At 32.7% G+C, this 23,125-nt stretch overlaps 2 protein-coding genes and 1 long non-coding RNA gene across 3 annotated transcripts; 1 reads left to right on the top strand and 2 right to left on the bottom strand.

Moving 5' to 3' along the window:
- Positions 1–1,725: 1,725 nt before the first annotated feature.
- LOC11444303 (ankyrin repeat-containing protein BDA1) lies at positions 1,726–4,069 on the top strand. The gene is made up of 2 exons (XM_003629061.4): positions 1,726–2,342; positions 2,810–4,069. Exons 1-2 carry the CDS (start codon positions 1,728–1,730, stop codon positions 3,542–3,544), a joined length of 1,350 nt encoding a protein of 449 aa, XP_003629109.2. The 5' UTR covers positions 1,726–1,727; the 3' UTR covers positions 3,545–4,069.
- Positions 4,070–12,212: 8,143 nt separating this feature from the next.
- LOC11425271 (uncharacterized) lies at positions 12,213–15,771 on the bottom strand. The gene is made up of 3 exons (XR_003008173.2): positions 15,617–15,771; positions 14,675–15,515; positions 12,213–12,668 (listed from the first exon to the last, which is right to left on the bottom strand). It is a non-coding gene; the product is annotated as an uncharacterized lncRNA (long non-coding RNA).
- Positions 15,772–18,913: 3,142 nt separating this feature from the next.
- Positions 18,914–22,834, bottom strand: LOC11445329 (SRSF protein kinase 1). The gene is made up of 4 exons (XM_003629060.4): positions 22,412–22,834; positions 20,749–21,525; positions 19,793–19,840; positions 18,914–19,514 (listed from the first exon to the last, which is right to left on the bottom strand). Exons 1-4 carry the CDS (start codon positions 22,592–22,594, stop codon positions 19,194–19,196), a joined length of 1,329 nt encoding a protein of 442 aa, XP_003629108.2. The 5' UTR covers positions 22,595–22,834; the 3' UTR covers positions 18,914–19,193.
- Positions 22,835–23,125: the final 291 nt, after the last annotated feature.

Below are 23,125 nucleotides of genomic sequence, written 5' to 3'. Positions count from 1 at the left end.
TATATATATCAAATCGGAAAAATGGAAGTCTCTAAAATTTTCCAAAGCTTAATAACCCAAAAGAAATTATATATCAAATTTAAATAAAACTATTTTTTCTAAAATTGTGATTAAAGTTATTCATGTTTTCCTTCTTCTTAACTTGGTACACGACTTCTCTATATGAACTTCATTTAATTAATCCAAGTAATATTTTTTAAGGGAAGTAGATAAATATGATTATGGGATGCCATTGTTGTACTGTGTATCTTCTAAAAGCAAATAAAGGTGAGAACCCTTCCAATATATAATCATGTGTAGTTTGTTATGTGCTTTGTGCTCATTTGCAAATGAGTGAATTACCGTTTGAATTTTGTAGCCAATATTGTTTAAACTTTAAACTAATGTCTTCTTTGACTGGTCTGATTTCTTCTCCGAAAATGACAGTACCTAGAAAGAAAAAAAATTCAAACAAACCACCAAATCTTGAGCAATCATAAACTAACCTTTTGTCTAGTGGTGGAAAATGTCTCAAATGCGATAGATTTAAGCAATTTGACTTTAAAAATGGTAAAATGTAGCAAAATTCAGATTTTAGGGCAAATTTCATAATTGACGAAATGGGGGAAGGAGGATTGGCATGGTTCGGATTTTATAAATCGTTGCGTGTTTTGATGTTTCAAATATAGAATCCAAACTCGGGTAATATGAGGAAATTGGAGGAGGCGCATGTGGGGGTAAAAAAAAGCTATAATAACATTGTTTGCAACAAAATCTTGCTTGAACTCCCTTATCTTATTGTGTTGAAGATTGATTTCGACACGCATTTTCGACTCAAATGTTATTTATTTTTCACACCACAATGGTAGGAGAAATGACGGATAGGGTGCTACTTCTAGACGGTACAAAATGTCCGAAAATTATTATTTTTTCTCTTCGAGAATGTGTATATTTGAAGATATTTGTACTCATGATGAGGGTGAAGAAAGTAACGCGCATAAAAGTTATTAATACTAAAAAAGGAAAACATCAGTTTTTTTTTTTTTTTTTTTAACAAAAGTCAAATGGTTTGTTAAAATTTCCATCTTTTGCGTTTGTTCATATTAGAAACTGTATAGAAAGTTCTAAAAAAATAGATAGTTGTTCTATCGTCCAATTTTATTTTTTAACTTTGGGTTAAGAAAGTATATTTTGATTGGTGTTTTTATAAACAAATGTTACTAGTTAATCTGATTGGTGTTTTAATAGTAATGGTACCATTTCAATTTGGATAATGTCAAAACCCAAATTTTTCATTTCATGTATTGTAATAGTTTTAATGGACTGTCTTAGTATTCAAAGTTAATGAATAAACAAAAGAAAATAATTCAATGTCACTTATTATTATATTAGTAATTTATGACATATGTGACACAAATGATAAGATAAGACATAGTCCAATCTCCTATAAAAACTAAAAAAATAAAACCTAGTGTAATCAAATATATGTTAGTTTAGATTAAGGTTTCTTCCTCGTATATTCATACCTTGTGTAAGAGGAAGGCATATATATTCCTTTGACCTTTAATTAAATGAAATAAACTAGTACGTAGCAAAAATGATTGATACACATGGATACCAAATTCAATTCCTACTAAAAAAAAATCAAATAAAACATGACGTGTGAAACAAGAAATGTTCCTGTGGATGCTTATTTAAGAGCTATGAATATGCTCCATATATAATCTAATAAAATTACAACTTCAAACATGAACACAATGAATGATATTGATTACAAATTGAAGGTTGCAGCTCAAGAAGGTGATATAAACCTTCTCTATACACTAATTGAGGAGGATCCATATGTTTTGGAATATATAGATTTAATTCCATTTGTTGAAACTCCTCTGCATATAGCTGCATCTATGGGACATGTTCAATTTGCCACTGAAATTATGAGATTGAAACCTTCATTTGCATGGAAGCTAAATCAACAAGGGTTCAGTCCAATCCACCTTGCCTTGCAAAACAACCAAAAGAGTATGGTGCTTCGTTTCGTAGACATGAATAAGGAACTTGTTAGAATCAAAGGAAAGGAAGGTTTAACTCCTCTTCATCTTGCTTGCCAAAGTGGAGAAATTGACCTTTTAGCCAACTTTTTGTTTGTTTGTCCAAATTCGATCGAAGATGTTACTGTGAGGGGTGAGACTGCACTTCATATTGCTGTGAAAAATGAACATTATGAGTCTCTTCATGTCTTGGTTGGTTGGTTGAAGACGACTCGCCAGAGAGGTGCTAGGGAGTTTGAGAAATTAGTACTTAACTATAAGGATGAGAAAGGAAACACTGTTTTGCACATATCAGCACTGAACAATGACTTAAAGGTAAACTTCTATTTAGTACCTTTTAATTTTGTTTTTGATAAATAACAATGTAATGATTGAACCAAGATGGTGAAACGGGCCTATCCGCCATGTCTCATTTTTTTTTTTGTTGTTGAGGGAAACTATGTCTCGTTTGTTTAGCGGTTTAGGTGGGGAGAGCCTATCTGACAGATCAAATTCTCAACTCGCCCCGTCAAAAAACTAGGACTATATGCGTTGCCCATCAGGCTCAACCCATTTTGCCTAAGAAGATCCATTTTTCTAACATGTCCTCTTTATTTGTCCTATAATTTTTGTTGTTCATATGTCATAGTCTTTATTGGAAGCACATGGAAGAAAAGATATAACAGATATGTTAGTTCTAAATTGAGGCTGAGATGCTGTTACAGTCTTTTAAAACTATTACTTTCTTGCAAAGATTTAGTTATCGGTTAATGAAATGATCGATAAAAACTATTTTATCACAGGCGCTTCGACTGTTGGTAAAGACCAAGATAAATTTGAATGCGAAGAATTCAGAGAACTCAACAGCATTAGACATAGCAGCAAGTTCCGAGATCAAGGGTATATTACTAAGTGCTGGAGCAAAACCAAGCTCAAAAGTCAAAGATGTCTCTAAACTTGAAGATAAATTAAGATCAAATGTCACAATTTTGGATAAAATGTTAATTTACATACTGCGTATTAGAAAAGATATATCGGAGGAACAACGCAACGCTTTTCTAATAGTTGCTACTCTTATTGCAACTGCGACGTATCAATCAGCACTTAGTCCCCCTGGTGGAGTTTATCAAGGTAATGCAGGAGATTACAATAATAATGTGAAAAACAACACTTCTTTGAATTCTAAGGAAGTTGGTAAATCAGTTATTTCTGAAGGTGATTTTTTTACCTTATCAATTTTGAATACACTTTCACTTTTGTTATCAACCATGACAATATATCTTTTGACACCAAGTGGATTAATAGGTGGTTTATTGTTCACACCAATCTTTTGGTTTGCTTATTGTTATGTCTATAATATGAGGTTGATATCTCCTACCTCTACCACTTCAACTTTCAACTTAGTTATGGTGCATGTATTCAACTTCTTGCACTCTAGTGTGTATTGGTCAATTTTTATTGTGTACAAGAGACTTAAGGTTAATGGAAAGGATAGAGAAATCAAAATTAGGAATAGATTAGGAGGAAATAAATGGTAGCTATAGCAATGTTGCAAGGTGACTTATATAGGGTGGAAAAATGTCTCGTATGGTCTATGGTGGATCGTTGCTTTAAAATAGTTTGAAGAACAACCGATGTCGGTTCCTTGTAAGTAACAATTCATAATATTACTTGTCCTCGGAACCGAGAGAGTGACTCAATCACAACTAGTTCGGCAGAATCAACGGTCACAACCATAAGGACGTGGAGGATCTTAAACTTCTACTTAATTAAATGTGACGATGATCATTTGTTGTCGAAATTTTAAACGAGTTTCAAATGTCGGTCAACTTTAGACTTTGTGGAACACTTTTCCCACTCAAGCTGTTGCCTTGCTGCAAATTTACCAGTTTGTCGTGTAGATCATTGCTGCTACGAGACTGCAACTCACCCGCTGGCTGAGTTCAAGGGAAGCTTTTACTTTCATTGTATGATATTTTGCGAGTTTAAATCTTAGCAAATTATGATTTGGTTATTACATTATTTGTATTTTATTCAATTACAGATATTTTCTAGCGTATTTATTTTAATGTAGTGAGAATGATTTGTCTATGTTTTTTGTTTGCTTGATGAGAAATTTACAAATTTACATGCATCAATGATAAAACATCATGTTTAATTCATTCATGCTTCTTAAAAGAGATTGAGTTCATGTTTGGTTACATGTAAAGTGATTTAACTTAATTAGAAACGTTTCAGACATATACATTGATAATTAGTACAAATTTCTACCAAAGGAGAAGTACACAAATCATAACAATCTTCATCTTCAATACAGTACACAGGTGGTGCTGAAATGTATAACAAGAAGTAATCAATATTAGCAAAGGGGAAAGCAAAAAGTTTAAAACAATGTGAGAAATGGCATACCAGCGCTTACGTCCCTTACAGCAAAAAATAGAGAAATCAAAATGATCATACCATAAACAAACTTAAGAAACTTAATCATATTCTCTCTCTCTCTCTCTCTTAAATGTAAAAAAGATATCGAAAAAAATCATTTATCAGTTTATTTATATTGTCTTTTATTTAGACTTTATGGATAGCAATAAATCATTTGGTCTTTTACATATATTCATGTGTCATGTTTGTCCTTTTATATGGCTCAATAAACAGTCTAACATAAATCGTTTTATCAACCATTTATCATCTTTTTATTTCTTTTATAACTTTTTTTTTTTGGTACAATGTCTTTTATAAAATTTTCATGATAGATTGAGGAAACCCAAACACAACAATATAACAGTATTAGCCAATAAGATTAATGAAATCCACCCATTGAAGAGCAGACAACATATATGGATCCAAACAGGGTGTTTATGATTTTAGCGCAATTATTAATGATTGTACCTACTCTATATCATGTTAGTTTCAACATTTTATTAAAATTCCATCTTGTATCTCTACTATTATTTTGAATGAAATGCAGTAACTTTACTTCTGTCAACAAAAAAAAAAAGATAATGAACCTGTGTTTTTTAAACAAAAATTAGAAATACAATTTGCTGTTACCTAAAACAATATCAATTTGCAGCATCCTGATAAATATTTTTAAAATGGTAATAAGTACAAAGAGATGAGTGGGTACATACACCAAAACCCTCACTAAGATATTATTATTTGTAGAAACATAATACAAAAGAAATAGAAGCTAGTTTACTCAACAATGAAGAAGATGAGCACCATGTTCCTTAGTTACTTGTGCTACAAGTAATTGAAGCTTAGGCAGTTTTAGGGTTAGTTATTAGTAGTAACTAACTTAGCAGAATTGTACAAGTTTGTTATGATAGAGTGAAGTAGAGATAACAATAGCATATCATGATCCTTCACTAACAAACTATATACATGTAATAGCTTCAGTTACAAGTCAATGTGAAATTCTCTCATTCTTTCTCATGCTTTCTCTTATTTTCTCTCATTTTCTATTATGTTTTTGTTTACTCAATATGGTATCATGATCCTTTTGATCTGAAAGTGCTTCTTCTGCAAGCTTTCATCCATGGTGCCTCGTAACAACAATGCTTCTTCAACCTATGGAGCGGAGGTTCTCCTTGATCAATTAAGTCCCTATTTTGTTCATCCCAGTGATGGTCCTTCATCTATAACTGTTTCTCCGGTTCTCGATGGATCCTATTATCATTCTTGGGCTCGTTCTATGCGTAGAACCTTAGGGGGCAAAATGAAGTATGAATTTGTTGATGGAACAATTCATCCAGTTATTGACACCTTTGATCCTACCTTTCATGCGTGGAATCGCTGTGATATGTTAGTTTACTCTTGGATTGTGAATTCAGCCTCTCCTTCAATTACACAATCAATTGTTTTCATGGAAAATGCATGTGATGTTTGGAATGATTTGAAGGAGCGTTTTGCACAAGGTAATTTGGTACGAATTTCTGAATAAATGCTAGAAATTTACTCTTCGTAACAAGATTCTAAGTCTGTTACTTCTTTCTACCATGAGTTGAAGATTTTGTGGGAGGAACTTGAGATTTACATGCATTTACCTAACTGCACTTATAGGGTAGGTTGGTCTTGTGATTTTATGAGAAATGCTAGTCACAGTCACACTTTGATTTATGCAATCAGGTTTCTTGCTGGTTTGAATGAAAACTTTGCTATGGTAAAGTCTCGGATTTTGTTAATGGATCCTCTCCCACCTACAAAAGGCAGGGAAATTTTACTTCTGCTAGTGAAGATTTTGTTTTAATCAACTATGTTGATTCTAGAAAGTTCAAAAGCAATAACTCTGGAAAATCATACTCTCGAGGATCAAATTCCAAGAATGGTGTTTGTGTATGCACTTTTTTTGGTAGGAACAATCACACTGTTGAAACATGTTGGAAGAAACATGGAGTTCCACCACACCTTCAGAGGAATTATAACTCAGCATCTTCTAATCATATTGCAAAGGAGGATGCTAATCCTGTAGTAAACTCTCCAGCATGTGTTGATCATAAAGTTAGTGTACCGTCAATCACACATGAGCAATACTAGAAGCTAATGTCTTTGATTTAAGGTAATCAAAGTTCAGCCAATGTGCATGCTTCTAATCAGGTTTCTTCTTCCATGTCTGCTGGTCTTTCACCATCTGACAGACAAGGTACTAGTTCATATCTTCTTTAACTTGTCACAATTTTACTCTTAGTTCTTGGATCATAGATTAAGGATCTAGTGATCATAGATGTGGAAATCTAAGGTGGTTTCATTCATACAATGAAATTACTCCCATTTACATAAAATTATCTACATGTCATTTTACAATAGCTAAACAATCTAGAACCATTAAGTTTTCATCTGATTTTATCATTCACAATGTTCTTTTAGTTTCAATTTATTTTTTTCGTGAAAATTGAGTAATTCATTGAATTCCACAATAATTTTTAATGGTTTCCAATGTTTAATTCAGGACAGAAAAACTCTGAAGATGATTGGCTCTGGTCATAAGAGAGAAGAATTATACTACTTGAATCTTTCAAATAAGTTAGCTTGTTCTGCAGTAGCCATAAAGATTTCGGAGGAAGATCATGTTGCGAGTGTTGTGAATTCGTTAAAAATCACACCAATAAAATACTTGATGTGTGGAGGAAATTAGTCAAGCAACCAATATCAACGTGGGAACAATTAAAAACACAAGCAAAACTAGAAAACAGCGAGAGAAAGAAAGAGAGAACACACGAAATTTGTTTACCCAGTTCGGTCCAATACTGACCTATAGTCTGGGGGAGAGAGCAGCCCTCCGTTCCACTATAATGATGAGTAACTTTACAAAGAGATATCAAAGGGTTACAAGAATAAGTCTTCAAACCTAATTCTACCTAAAGTCTCAATCTCTTCCTGTGACCAAGAGACTCAATCATAACGGTGTTTCCCAAGGTGAATCAACCCCAACCATAGTGTTACTCAATCCTAATGGTGTTTCCCAAGGTGAATCAATCCCAACCCTAGTGTTTGTTGCCAAGAGCAAACTCTATACAAACCCTAGTTTTCTTGTTGACTTCTAAACCATTGTTTTCAGACTCTCTACCTCTCAAAGTTTACATCTGATACAAGGTCTATATTTATAGTAAAAATATCCTAAAAAATTGGAACAAATCTGAGCCCAAAAATACGATTCTGATTTATTTTCTGCTGGCAAAATCGGGCCCTAATTTTACCCCTTCGGCCCCCGATTTTGGCAGTTTCAGAAACCAATTTTGAGTCACTTTCCCAACAGCGAGTATCCATAGTTGCGAAAATTTCCTCCGTGGAAGAATTATATTAACGAAATGGGAATGATCTTCTCCAACAAATGGTTCCCTGCACACAAAGTTAAACGCTCTTTGAAATGTTCTTGGCAAATAGTCTCTTACACCTAATGGCAAGGGTTTCTTTGTTTTTTCATTTTCATCCATTGTAGCCCTTAGAAGGGTTTTGGTGGTAGGATCATTGAGTCTTTCTCTAGGTATTCTTTGCTTATCTTCTAGGACACAAGACTTCAATCCGGATTCGGTTAAAAATAATAATATTCAATGTTGGGTTATAATATGGTCTTCATATTATTATAGGTTACACATTCTTTTTGAAATCGCAAGAGGTATTGGGATCCCTCTCGCCCTAGATGAAGCAAAGCAACTAATACAAAAAATTTGAATATTTTTCTACAATCTTAGCAGATCTTGATATGTTAGAGTTCTTGCATGAATTCCCTTTTGTTGAAAGAGATGGCTTTGATTTTAATGTGGTCATGTGGATTATGAAATACTCCCATCCTTTTGTTCATTTTGTGATGCTATTGATCACTCAAGGGATAACTGTCGTGCACAAAAGAATACAAAGGCACCAAGGAAAGAAAATATGACAAAATATATCTTCATGTCCCTAGAATTTTTTTTAAGACTTACAGGATAAAAATGTAGTAGATGCACCACTGAATAAGGATCCAACAATGGAGAAAGACGCTGGGGTGAACGATGTCATGCAACAACTAGTACCAGAGGTTTCTATATATTCAGAGGTTGCGGGAACGAGTAGAAACTATGAAGATAGTTCTTTGGTTCCTTTACCAAGTCAAGAAAGTTATCAAGATGATCAAGAAGCATACTTCCATGATGTAGAAGATCGAGAGTTTGGTGATTCCAATATTAATCCTGCGAATAAAGACTCTGGAATGACCACTCTTGTTCATGACACAAGTATGATTTGCACAAGTTAAACCTTTTGGAATGCAAGTAATTCCTAATGATATCTTTGCACTTCTAATTTTTGCTTAAAAAATTCATCAGTTCATCATTAGTATAACTCTTTCTTGTTCAATACTATTATAGAACCATAGAACTACCCTTCAACCAATCTATCACATCCATATTAGAGTAGAAATTTGCATCATGCAAGCCAACATGTTGCCAAATGATTCAAGAGAAGTTACAATCATGAACACAATGGAGGAAAGTCTCATCATCAAGACCACAACGTGCAATATTTCTATGGTTGAGCAAAAAGAGAGTAGGGACAGAGTCGTGGTAGGCTAACCAAAAAAGAAACTTGAGTTTTTTCGGAAGCTTTAATTTCCAAATCCAAGACCAAGAGGAATTAGAATTAAAATGAGATATTGTGTCTGTGTGGGGCAGCAAACAAGTGTAGCCAGCCACTCTTGATAGTGTAGGTACCATTTTTGCTAGGAGTCCAAATGAAAGCATCTTCTACGGAGGGGTTAAACTTGATATGAATATTATTGATGAAATTGGCTACCAAATGAGGGAGGTGAGAGTACAAAACAGTGTAAGGACCATTGGTGGAAAGCACATCTTTAACTGTCAAGTTCAAGTCATGGATGTCTATGTAAGGAGGAAAAGACACTAAGAAACCAAAGGAGCTCCAAGGACAAAACCAAAAGGAAGAACTACCTGATCCCAAATGCCAAGAGAATCCGTCTTTGAGAGCATTTATTGAGTGATCTAAAGGGGTAAACATGACTCATGTATGTACATAAAAGACAAAATCATTTTTTGCATCTCCATTAGTTCTGAAAAAAATCATTATATATAAATTAATACACAAATTTATCTTTTTTACATCAAAAGAAGAAAAAATATGAGTAAGTTTCTCAAGTTTGTTTATTTTCTGATGAGCTTGATTTCCACATTTTTTGTTGTAAGGCACGGTAACTCAGGTATGACCTTTCTCTCATCCTTTTCAAATTTTTGCTTTACATTATACATGCATTTTTACCCCATATGTTAATATTGATTACTTCTTTGTTATACATTACAGCATCACCTAAATATTGTATGCACGGCGATGATTGTAATATTTTGTGTCCTAATCCTTTGATGGGAATTTGTACTGATTATCAATGTATATGTATATAACTGTTAAAGATAAGTTGAAAATTAATTATATTTACATGTTATAATTCAAAGGTGTTTCTACATTTCAATCTCTTTAATCGCTTTTTTGGTTTCATTTGGTCTTGGTCTAGTTCCTAAAAAAAAAAAATGAGAGATGATAAATGATATTTTCTTAGTTTTATTCAACGATATATATTTTCTTCGTTAACTCTATGAAATTCATCGATCTATTTCTATAAGGAACAATGTATTAGAAGATTTAAAAGTTAACCATGCCAATTGAGAATCAAAGTCAAGATATAGGTGATGCGAACTTTTCTAAAAGCACTTTCAGTATAAACAAACCATTGCGAGAAAGAGCTCTAAATGAGGACTAAGTCGAACCTAATTTATTTTCATTGGAAGTTGTTTTTCCAGATGATATAGATGGTGGATGATCATTTCCATCGTAGAATTTCTGAATCTTGGACCGATCCAGGATATAGTTGCTTCTAAGTTATCGTTTTGTAGTTCTGAGTGATTGTATTAAGATAGTTGGAAGTTATGTGGAGTTAGTTAAGGTAGTTAGACTTGAGTTAGTAATCAACTATAGTTAGTTGATAAGTAAACTAGGGTTAGTAGCTTGGTTAGAAGTTAGAGTTAGTTACTCAAACTAATCTCTATATATAGGAACATTACTACACTCATTCATGATCTTTTATCAATCTATTCATTCTATAATGAGTTTCTATGAGTATCTCCCACATGAGTACTCTTATGCTTGCTTTCTTGCTGATCACTATGATCTTTGTCCTTGGGATTCCTTTATTTCTGATAGATTGCTCTGTATTATATCGACACAAGGGGATGTGCCGAATAATTTATACTAAATTATGTGTTGAACATTCGTTAGGATTATTTATATTCGACGGTGAGTGTCGAAGATAGATTATATCCATATGGTTTTTTCACCGATGAGATGTATATCAAAGAGTATATCTTTGGACAACCTTGCCAGGAGACAAAACTCGTTGAGGCTGTTTTTACAGTTTTACATTCTGGGTAGTTTATCCCAATATATGTTCGGAGTTATTTTGCGAGCAGTTCGACGGTTCACATTCAAGTGAATGAGACAATTATATTGTAACCACTGAATTATAGTAATAACAACGGTTATGAGTTGTATAACCGAGATATACATTTTCGGTTCTTGTTGGCATATGGAGGTGAAAACGTTTACTCACCAACTACTTGTTTCACGCATCACAAGATATAAAATTTTCCATGCTTAAAATAAGACGACAAAAAAAAAACACTAAGAATTTGGACCGACGATGGCAGAGACGTCTGGTCTGTGCGACATGGCCCTTGTTGATAGCTTGTGTTTAAGTGGATTTTAATATACTTGGTTCAACGACGAGCAGAACTATTGATCACGTTAGAGAGGCTTGGTCATTGCGATGGAATGTCGTATAATAACAATGTTGGAACACTAGTTAAATCTAATGAGAAAATTGGATAAGAAAAACACATTATAAGAACTAGTGTGAGTGTGTGACTTAAAAATGTCTCACATTGGTGAGCCACACCAACTAGAAAGTATATATAAGGGTAGAGTGACCTCCAAGGATGTGCCCTTGGGGTACCCACTTTTGTGAACGTGAACGCTTACAAAAACATATATATCACACGTGCGACGACGCCGCCGACCGGTCGTGGGTGGAAAATAATATATTTTTTTTTTGTCACTTGAAAATGATAAATTAATTATTTAATTAATCTAATCATTATCCGAAAGCGCTACGCGTAACACGTGAGGTTGTTACGATCCAAAACGAGTATCCAGAAGTTTCCGGATATATCAAATTAAGAAACAAAAACGCGTTTGCTTAAGGATTAAGCAGACTTAATCCCTAAGTAACTCGTTTTTTGTTACGAACTCCTCCTATAAAAGGAGAGCTCGCCCCCCTCATTCTTTACACCGAATTCCATAGTCGATGATTCCTGTGCAATTCCTCTCTTCTCCCTTCGACTTGTGTTAACGAGTCATTCTTCTGCTTCTACTCCTTTCTGTCCCTTTCGGTTTCGAATAGAGCGGCTACGTACCGTATTGAATAGTTTCAATCGAACGATTAAACTATATTTCGAGGTGTATATCTACGAGCGATTGTATACTGTGCAGTATATAATCGTAACAGTGATCTGGGCTGTTTTATCCTGGAGACGGCGTGGTTGTTAGTCTACCTTGCATAATTTGGGTAGTGTCGCGAAACGTCTTAAAGAGAGCGACCTGGTCGTGACTCAACCCGATAATTCCTTTGACAGTATTAATTTAAAAAACAACAAACAATGAGGAAGTTATACCTTGTACCCCTACATATATACCCTCACCCCAACATTTGACATAAAAGTACCAAATTTACCTTTTATATAAAATAAAACTCAATCACTCTTTCATTTGTTCACCTCCTTGTGGAAACATTCCCAACGGTGAGCATTTCCATTACCATTACCGGAACTCTTCTTTCCTAAAATCCATTTGATTTGATTTTTTTCTTTTACCGGCATCGACTCTTGCAACTAGATTTTGATTTTACCATAATCGTTTCTCCATATGGTTGAGAACATAAATAAAAATCCATTTGATTTAGTTCCTCCTATCCTATGTTTTGTGTTTTAGACAAACCAAGACTTGCATGCATTTATTCTTGAAATGTGTTTTCACTAAGATTAGCTGGTGGAAATATTTTCAATGGACAAGGATTGATGCTTTGTGTGATGATGCGGATCTTCTCACTTCCTCTAGTTCAATAATCTGATTTTTGAAAAAGTAAAAGAAAAAGATTAAGGGCCTATTTGAATGTGTTTTGATCTTTAGTTTTCAAAATCTATTTTACAAAACAATTTTAAAAACTGTTTTTAAGAAGAAAATGAAAAATAAAAGTTGTTTGACAATCTTAATTTTGAAAACAGTTTTAAATACGAGAGAATGATAAAATTTGTTTGGTACTATTACATTTAAAATATCTTTTTTTTTTTAAAATTATCTTTCAAAATATATTTTGAAAACTATAAAATATTGTTGAATACATATTTCAGTTTTTGTATCTCATTTTAGTTCCTTAAATTGAATAACTCACTCAATTGAATTCCACGACTAGAAATAAAGGACCAAACTTTAATTATGTTTTTTTAGACGTGTAATTGAGTTATTATATTCTCAAAATATGAGATATTAATTAGTTTTTTTGTTAATTAAATAAATGGTTGCTGTAAACATCCTGAATTTCCTTTTTAATCCTTAAAAAATATCGTATTTTTTATTTCTTGTAACATTTTCTGTCAATTTCGTCAGCATTTTTGTTCCATAGAAATTTTAAAGAAAAATGTTACAGTGATTAAAAAATGCAATTTTTTGTGTGTAGTGATTGAAAATTAAATCATAGATATTTATAAGAATATTTTACTTAATTAATATAATTTTTTATTAGAAAGTTTAGATAAGTTAAACTACAGAGGCTCGCTAGAGATAATATAGGCCTCAGGACTCAAAAAAAATATTTACAGATCATCCATCAAAGAGGTCTTCACATAAACAGCGGAATTAAACCCACAATTTTACGGATGAGTCAAATATTTATCAACTAAGTCGCTCTTTGACGGTTTAAATTTTTAACCAAGAATGGAAAGTTATTTTTTTTAATGTAAATAAAAAAGTACAAGTTAGAAATAAATGTAAATAAAAAAGTTCAATCTAGAAATAGAAGAAGGAAAAAAAATTGCGTAAAAAAAAAAAGCAAAAATGGTTTGTAGTTGACTCATTGTACATAGCACGAGGGAGCTAGAACACAAATTACATAAATCAGTTTTTTCATTCATAGAGCAAATAAGCTTTTTCATCTTATGTTTTCAGGTTATACAATACTACACCGTTCCTTTTTAACGGTTACTTTTTGACATTTTATACAAACCAAGATAATCAATATATGTTATTATTTTAATACAATTGTTTTTACTTTTACTATAATGACCTTATTAATTTAATGTTTCATTTCATATGTTTCTCTCTCCGCAATAAACATCTAAGGGTAATATTGGTAAAACAACATTTAATGTTGCATTGAACTTTTAAAGTGACAGTTAAATAAAAACAAAAATTTTCCCTAAAAGTGACAATTATAAAGAAACGGAGAGAGTATTACAGAAATGCCATTAATAAAAATTGGATGCTTCTCTGTGTTTTTGCTTTTCAAAAACTGGAAAATTGAGAAGCAAAACACCTTTAACCTGTTTTGCTTTTTTAGTTTTAAAAACCAATAAATAAAAAACAGTTTCCAAAAACACTCTTCTAAAATTGGATTGCCAAACAAGCTTTTAAATTTTTTATTTTAAAAAACTAAAAAACTGTTTTTAAGAATGGAGTCAAACATGCCCTAAGAATTTCAACATCCTCTTTTGGTAGCTATTGTGTGTGTCTTATGGTCTATAAAAAATAAGAGGATCTTCTAGGTTTCTATCAAGAAGGTTAAATCAATTTTATTTAGTATATATATTTAAGTAATCATACGAGAGACAACATTATAATGTATATATTTAATTGAATCGTTAGATAACATAAGAATCATCACCGTATCAAACAAATACATTGATAATCAGTACAAATTCCTACAAAAGGAGGAAGACACAAACTATAACAAACGTTGTCCTCAACACAATACATAGGTAATGTTGTAATGTATAACAAAATGTTATCAGTATAAACATGGAGGATAAAAATGTACGTATAAGATAAAGCAAAAAAGGATTAGTGAAAGGTCATACCAGAGCTTTCATCCCTTACAACAAAAAATATGGAAATCAAGATGATCGTAGCATAAAAAAATTTGAGAAACTTAATCATATTTTTTTTTCTCCTTTTGATGTTAAAAAGATAAATGTTTATATCAATTTATTTATAATGGATTTTTTTAGAGCCAATCGAGATGCAAGAAATGATTTTGTCTTTTACATACATTCATTTGTCATGTTTGTCCCTTAATATCACTCAATAAAAAATCTAACATAAATATATTTTATCAACTTTTCATTACCTTTAATCTCTTTTATAACCTTTCATGATAGACAACAAATATCCAAAATCAACAACATCATAGTATTGCAAGATAACAAGTCATGAGAATAATGAACGTATGAAATTTTTTCTGTATATTTAGCATTTCACTTATATTCAAACTATGTTTGTCCTTGTAAAACAATAAACATCTACAACACTCCAATACAAATTATTAAAATGTAAAATGTAGAAATAATTCTCATATCATTAGCTTCATGCCATAATCTATGACAAGGTTGGATAGAACGTGACCTTTTCATGGATTTGTGTTTGAAAGTCTAAGCAACAGATTAGAGACAAACAATTAATTGTTCCAAAAATAATGTTAACGTAACATTTAATAATTTTTTGTAAAAGTAATCATAGGAGCGACATTATTATGATTTGTAAATAAAATCATACACTTGGTAAACAAATATAATTAACTTTCAACTTCAGTTGAAATGGTTATACATATACATTGACCACGAAGAGTACAATGATCTATCATAGGAGGAAGACACAAACCAAAACAAAAATAATCGTCATCAACGCAATAAAAAGGAGATGCTGTAATATATAACAAAAATTAGTTACTATTAAGGATAGAGAACAAAAATGTATGTATAAGTTAAAGAACAAATTTGAAAAGGATGAGAAGAAGAACATACCGGAGCTTACACCTCTTTCAACATAAAATAGGAAACTCAAAATGATAATAACATAAATAAACTTGAGAAATTTACTCATATTTTTTTCTCTCTTTGATGTCAAAAGATAAGTTTTTGTATAAATTTGTTTATAATGAATTAGTTTAGAATTTATGGAGATGGAATCAATGGTATTGTTTTTAAGTACATTCATGTGTTGTGTTTGTCCCATTTGATCATTCAATAGACAATATAACAAATAATTTTTATCAACCTTTTATTATCTTATAACCTTTCATGATAGACCAGGAAAACCTAAAAATAACAATATAATAGTATTACATAAATGATAATAATTCAAAAGAATAATGAATGAACCCATGAATTTTATAAGCAAAATTTAGAAAGGCAAAGACATGCACCAAGCCCCACAACTACCAATTTCTAAAGCGCCAAGAAACAATATATTACAAGACTTAAAAGTCTAGGGGAATGAGCACCACTAACAAAGTTGGTAAGCTCTAAGACGACTTACATAACCATAGAGAATGAACTCTATGAATCTCATTAAATAAAAATTGATTTATGAATCTCATTAAATACTAATGATAATACAAATAAAAACTGATTTATGAATCTTATCTTTAATAAATTAAATAAATGGCATTTTAGTTTTTAATTAAGTATTTATCCTAATATGAAGAAAAAAAAATACAAAAACGTAATCATGTTTACGGGGTGCATGGTCACAATATTTTCTATAAATGTGTATTCTGCATAAGTTTTTGTGTGGAAAATATGGGAATTTCAGTGTTACAAAAGTGATAACTATTACGGTTAAAATCTAGGAGCTTATAGTGCAATTTTAGGGTTGCTGGGAAACACTTTTATACACCTTGGGAATAAATCATTGAGTATCTTGACCACAATAAGAGATTTGGGAAAATGGTAGAAATCAGGGTTTACTTGTTGAAAGCTAATTTCTTGTAACTCTTATATATCTTTGTAGGAAACTCTTTGATAGTGAATTAGATAGATCACTCTCCTCCCAGACGTAAGTAAATTTGAACTAAACTGGCCAAAAATATATCGTTGTATCTTTTCTTATTCTTCTCATTTTAAATTACTTTCATTGTCTATGCTCACTTTAAATTTAGTTAATGTTATTTTGCTCACCACATTATAGTATGGTGGTAGTTTTTTTTTTTATCTGAATTCACAACATTTGATTCTCATTGTGGAGTGATCATAATGAATCATTAAGTGAGCATCATGGGTACCAAATGAGAAACAGACAAATTTATGGGAGACAACAGTTTTTAGTTATGTAAGATAAAGATGCAAGTCGTCTTGTTTCAACAAAGGTGTACAAAGGCACTGAAGAGTGAGGCTATGTTGTCGGCCTCCATGTCACAAGCAGACAAGGCTGTGATGGTGGACATAGCCAAAAGTGTCAATGTCTTGTGCCTCAGAGATAAAGGTTTGAGAGAAGTCTTGAACGAGACAATCACGACGAAGATGTTGTCAAAGTTGGATTCATTGTATATGAACAAATCCTGGCCTCATAGAAAAATCATGAAACAACAACCATGCTCATTTAGGATAATGGAGTCTAAAACTATCACGAATAATTGACGGAGTTCAACATAGTCCTGGATAATTTGTTAAACATTGACGATGAAGACAAGGCTCTACTCTGACTGTGTGTGTTACCTAAATCCTTTAATCACTTCAAGGATACCATATTTTATGCTAAAGAAGGCATTGCCTCCTTAGAAGAAGTACAAACGGCACTTCGATCAAGGAGTTAACCGAGTCCAAGGACTTAAAGTTTTATGATAGTGGTGAAGACTTGAATATATCACGAGGAATAGGTTGAAGTAGAGGGAATAGAGGAAAAAGGTGGTGCCAAGTCTAAGTACAAGTTCTTCAAGTGTCACAAGGTCGATCACTTCAACAAGGATTGTACGGAGTTAGGGAATAATGATCTCTGCGCAATTTGTAGTTGCCTTATAGTGGATTATTTTGGAAATGACGACACAGGCAAGTTGACCTTCATGTAGAAGGGGTGATCGTTTGGAGAGACGTTAATCACACAACATCATCTTGGAGAGGCGGTACTAGTGGAAACGAACCATGCTTTGAGTATAGACACCTAGTGGAAAAATGGGAGTCCCTAAAATTTCCAAAGGCTTAATAACCAAAAATAAATTATATATCATATTTAAATAAATATATTCTTAACTTGGTACATGTCTTCACTATATAAACTTCATTTAATTAATCCAAGTAAATAAATATATTTTTAGGGGGTGTAGATAAATATGATTATGGGATGTCATTTACATATCATAGTAGTTAATTCAATAAAAAAATGTAAATCTTATTGAATTTGGCCAAACCAAAAAAATAAAACCACAATCAAAAGTCAATAATGTTGAAGAGGGGACTTAGAGGGAAGGTTGCTTATTCCAACATCCACTTTTTCCGCACTAGATTAATTTTTGGTCTAGCTTAATTGGTAGTTAAATGGAGAATTGTAGACTTATAGTTCATGTTGCAAGTTTGATCCCAAAAATAGTTATTTTATTGGTTAGATCTATCTTAAATTCTTTCTTTCTTCATATTTCTATTGAAATTCTAGAAACACTCTTTTTTTTTTTTTTTTTTGGTCTGGTAGCCTAGTGGCTGGAGCTCACACATTTTAAATGTGGAGAAGTGGGGTGTCCGGGGTTCGAACCCCAGCCCCTGCGTATAAAATGAATTTGTCCCTACCAACTGAGCAAAGCTCACGGGGACCTAGGAACACTCTCTTTATATAACCCTCTCCAACACTCACTCATGTTGCCATGTTGGGTGGAAATTGAAACTCATGTGGGTCTCACCACTTTATGTGGGATTCATTTATAATGTGGGATTTTTAGGATGTAGAAAGTTGATTTTTTGGGTAGCAGAAGCCGGTAAATCTTAGTAATTAATGAATGTTTATTGATTAAAAATAATTAAACTTTATTTGACGTAATTAGAGATGATGTTGACATTTGATGATAGGTGTTTATGATGATGTGTTTGTTGTAAAATCATAATATGTCCATTTTCTGATGATAATGTGTTCATGTATGTCATGTCTTGTTGATGATAAAGTTAAATTGTTATCATTAAATAGTCCTAGCATGTATGAGAATGGTATGATCTACATGACAATTAAACTCTATCTTCTTTTAATATTGTTATTAAATATAGTGATCAAATTAACAATTCTCAAATTAAATCTAATAGGAATAAGCATCGGTGGATAAACCACCAGAAGTACTCACATTAGCATTAAAAAATATTCATTTCTCTTAGCTTTGAGACCTCATGGAGGAGGAAAACAAAAAGACTTGCCTTGGATGAATGTCATATACACACAAATTTCTGTCATATATCTATGGATGAACAAAAATTCTTTGCTAATTTACATATCATAGTAGTTAATCCAATAAAAAAATGTAAATCTTATTGAATTTAGCCAAACCAACGAAATAAAACCACAATCAAAAGTCAATAATGTTGAAGAGGGGACTTAGAGAGTGATTCTCAAATTTCTATCTCCCCTTCACTTTCCCACCTTGATTTTAAGGTTGCTTATTCCAACATCCACTTTTTCCACACTAGATTCATTTCTCATTTCATCAGGAACAGAGTCCTTTTCCATGAGCCAAGGGTGTTGCAGGCACTGTTCCGCAGTTGGTCGCTTCTCGGGTGCAAAATCAAGAAGAGGTAAGAGAAACTCTGAAAATTCATGAGCATCACTCTCTGATAATTTGTATCTTTCAATCAATAGTTTGTTAAGAGGCCAAAATTTTAGCCTCCGAATCCTTTTGAGATCCCCGTGTCTGTCGAAGAAATCCTTGGATTTCATTCCTGCAGTAGCAACCTGCAACATGCAAGTATTAAATTTGCCACAGTTAGTTTCGGTGTTGTCAATCATGGATTGCAGAAAATATCAATTTGTTAAATTTTGCTACGCTGCAAAGCTATGGCGCTGCTAAAGCTACTATTTGAGAACACTTCGTATTAAATAGTGTAACATGGAACAATAACATTTGGTTCAACTGCCGCTACATTAAGCGTAATAGTGCCGCGGTAGCCGCTATTTGGCAACACTACTTAGTTGTATAAAAATAACATGCGGAGATGGTGAGAGTACACTACCTTCCGGGGCATCTTTCCAAGGAGTTCCATCATCAGGGCAAGGTGATCCTGCAAACGACAAAATGCAAAGATTGGTTATCCTGACATGCTATCTGAGGTGTAGAGCCTTGTGGTTCACAAAGAATCACAAACAAGCAAAAGAAGAAACATATAATGGTTTTGAGACTATATTATGTAAAGTCCAATCAAAGATTCAAAACTATATTCTGAAGTCAAATGAAAAGAACTTTAGTGTTAGATAGAATTCATAGATATATGTCAGCTTGACATTAAATGGCCGGTAACACAGGTATCTTCAATGAATTCCATTATTGAGTGCCTCCTTGAATTTTTTGAAAAAAGAGTGCCTCGTTGAATTGATTTCTCATTAACATCATTCACATATTCCTCAATAAAGTACCAAACAACTATTGTAAATGCATCTGCGATAGTTTTTTTTTTTTTTTTAGCAATCATCTATGATAGTTAAAAATATTAAAGTTCATATTTGACAGCTCAGCTTTTTTGTTGACAGAAATGTGATCTAATAAAATCTATTATATCATGTATAGTTAGGAATTCTTAGATGACAGTTTCCAACTGTTCCAGATGCTTTCCTTTCATATAAACATATGACCCTACAATATCCGAACACTCATTTTGGACGTTAAATGTGTTAGGTAGTGTCACTAATGTTCTTAAACATATTGAAATTACAAAAACATCTTTGTGTATATCTTCTGTTAGTAATTCGATGGACCAAACTAACAGACAGATGACACATTCGATGACCAAACTATCTCATGAAAAACATATTTGAGGACCAAACTAACGAGACATTGGAGGATGTTTTTTGTAATTTTGGCTAATTCGAGGACTATAACGTTAGCACCTAAGTCCTAACACATTCAAGGACCAAAATGATTGTTTATTCAATAACATTTAAATAGCAATAGCATACAAACTAACAATCATACCTCGTCCTCGCTAAAACCTTGTCCGACTTTGGGAGTAAATAACATATCCCCAGTGGCAAGCTCGAAAGCAATACAAGCAAAAGACCACATATCGACGGAGAAGGAATAACCAGCCTGCAGTATAACTTCAGGAGCTCTATACTGTCGTGTCTGAATTTCTTCCGCAAATGGCTTATCAGCCCAACATGCATTTCCAAAATCAACCACTTTGCATCTAACATCAATCCCATCAATATTTCTATCAGAATTTGGAGCTTCTCCCATAGAACCTCTTTGTCCAGAAATTTTAGCTACCGCCCTCCTTGCTCTCCTTTTCAACTTTTTCTCAATAAGACTAGTAACCGCGCCGTTTATGTTTCCCTCGGGCCTCTCTAAAATCGGGGAGACTCCCGATCTAACAGGGTCTTTCGCCGGATCGATAGTAGAAACCAAAAGAACATTTTCAAGTTTTAGGTCTGTGTGTATAATACCATGTTCCCTATGCAAGTAATCCAAACCAATCAAAATGCATTGACAAATCTCCCTGACTTTATTCATCGGAAGACCTTTGTAACGGTTGTATCTGACTAGACGTAGCAAGCTATCTCCAAGAAACTCGAGTACCATGCATTGGTGCTGGCCATTAGGACCTGTGTGCTTAAAGTGGTCGATCAATTGGACAACAAATTTTGAATTTGAAGGGGCGCCATCAGCAATGGATGAAAGAACATCTATCTCGTGAAGAGCAGCCTGAACAAACTGTGCTGCACTTTTCTGGATTTTGAGAGCAACATATGTCTGATAATCACAAACATAAAATCAGAAAGATATTTGACAAGAATTAAAAGGAAAACAAAAATTCCACACAAGACCACTAAATGTTAACATTTAACTATGCCAAATTAAAATCAAAACTCAGAACCATGGTGTTTCCATATGCAGCTCACTATAAACTGTCCAACAAAATTAACACCTATTTATAGATGCACAATTGCACACACAAACCGCACCAAGTGTTACCATTAAAAAGGAGCATAACACACGAGATTACCCAATCAACATCAACCTATAATAACAGAGAGGCGCAAAAACAAATTTATTACTCCTCAAGTCTTCTGCAAAGAGACAAATCTATGCAATCAAGAAATTCAAATTCCACACATATTCTAAATTCTCCACCATTATACATCTCAGACCATCCAATCAAGATCAGACAACTCACATTTTCAAATCGATAAATACGGTACAAAGTACTGAATTAAAACATAGATCCAACAACTCGAGATGCAAAACGATATGAAATGTAGGATTTTTTCCAAATGCAGGAAATCCAAATCCACATTCACATTTCTAGTGACCATTCACCAATTTCACCATTCCAACATCACATATATCAAATTCAAATCATACCAATCCGATCCATTCAAAATTACATAAAAAATACATCGTGCAATCACTATTATAAACAAAAAAATTAATTTTTTTTAGTTTACTGTATAATTGATGTATCTGATCTATAATATTGACAAAATACATACGTTAATAAGTTATAACCTAAAAAGTGGTTTTTTGCGACCACATGGTGCATTTAAAGCATACAAAACAAACCAAGATTCAAAACAGATTGCAATAACACAAAAAGGGTATTCAAAACAAATCTTTATCTTTAGGATTGAGAACATACATCGTTGGTAGTATCAAAAGCAAGCCAAACGGTGGAAAACTGACCCCAGCCCAATTTCCTCTGAGCTATATATCTTCCACCGGCGAACTGATCACCGACCCGGACGGCGTGATATCCACCTTTCCGGTAGGAATCAAAGCCTTCATCATCATCTTCAGACCCAGATGAAGAAGAACAAGACATGTATGAAGAATTGAATAAAAACTGAAACTTTAAGGAAACAAAACAGAACAAGAACAGAGTAAGTTTGTGTTTGAGAAATGAAATGAAATTGTGAGATTATTAAGGTTAAAAGAGATTGTTGTTGTTCTATTTGTGGTGTGGTCTTTTTTATCACAAGCCTCTCTCTTCAACAATGCTCCACTTTTTTCTCTCTTTCTCTTTCTCTTTTCCTTTCAATGCTTTTTCAACTGTTTCTGTTTTTTTTTTCCTCACATTTTCATAATGTTTTTTTTTTTTGTAATATTAGTTAATTTTTATTAAAGACTGTTCTTTGTTTGTTTACGGTTATACCCTTGTGCCAAGCACGGGTAATTATTGTTATTTGCAATTCTTATTGTTTTCTAAAATTAATTAAAATTAACTATTGTAATAAAATGTTAAAATAAAAATACAATGTATTTTGTGAAGTATTTAAACAATGGAAAATATTTCAGGGTTATCTGAGCTATATTGATAGCGAAATTGTGTGTGAAATCAATGAAACTCAAATAT

Source organism: Medicago truncatula, chromosome 8 (assembly GCF_003473485.1).
Source record: "Medicago truncatula cultivar Jemalong A17 chromosome 8, MtrunA17r5.0-ANR, whole genome shotgun sequence".
NCBI lineage: Eukaryota > Viridiplantae > Streptophyta > Magnoliopsida > Fabales > Fabaceae > Medicago > Medicago truncatula.
Note: the sequence above shows the minus strand (reverse complement) of the source record. Positions and strands in the feature narration are given on the sequence as shown.

Excerpts from the sequence above, each read along its gene's own strand:
- LOC11444303 (XM_003629061.4), top strand. The coding sequence starts at position 1,728 with ATGAACACAATGAATGATATTGATTACAAATTGAAGGTTGCAGCTCAA. Across the intron at positions 2,343-2,809 it reads CACTGAACAATGACTTAAAG|GCGCTTCGACTGTTGGTAAA; the intron begins GTAAACTTCTAT and ends ATTTTATCACAG.
- LOC11445329 (XM_003629060.4), bottom strand. The coding sequence starts at position 22,594 with ATGTCTTGTTCTTCTTCATCTGGGTCTGAAGATGATGATGAAGGCTTT. Across the intron at positions 21,526-22,411 it reads CTTTTGATACTACCAACGAT|ACATATGTTGCTCTCAAAAT; the intron begins GTATGTTCTCAA and ends TGTGATTATCAG. Across the intron at positions 19,515-19,792 it reads TTGGAAAGATGCCCCGGAAG|GTTGCTACTGCAGGAATGAA; the intron begins GTAGTGTACTCT and ends TGCATGTTGCAG.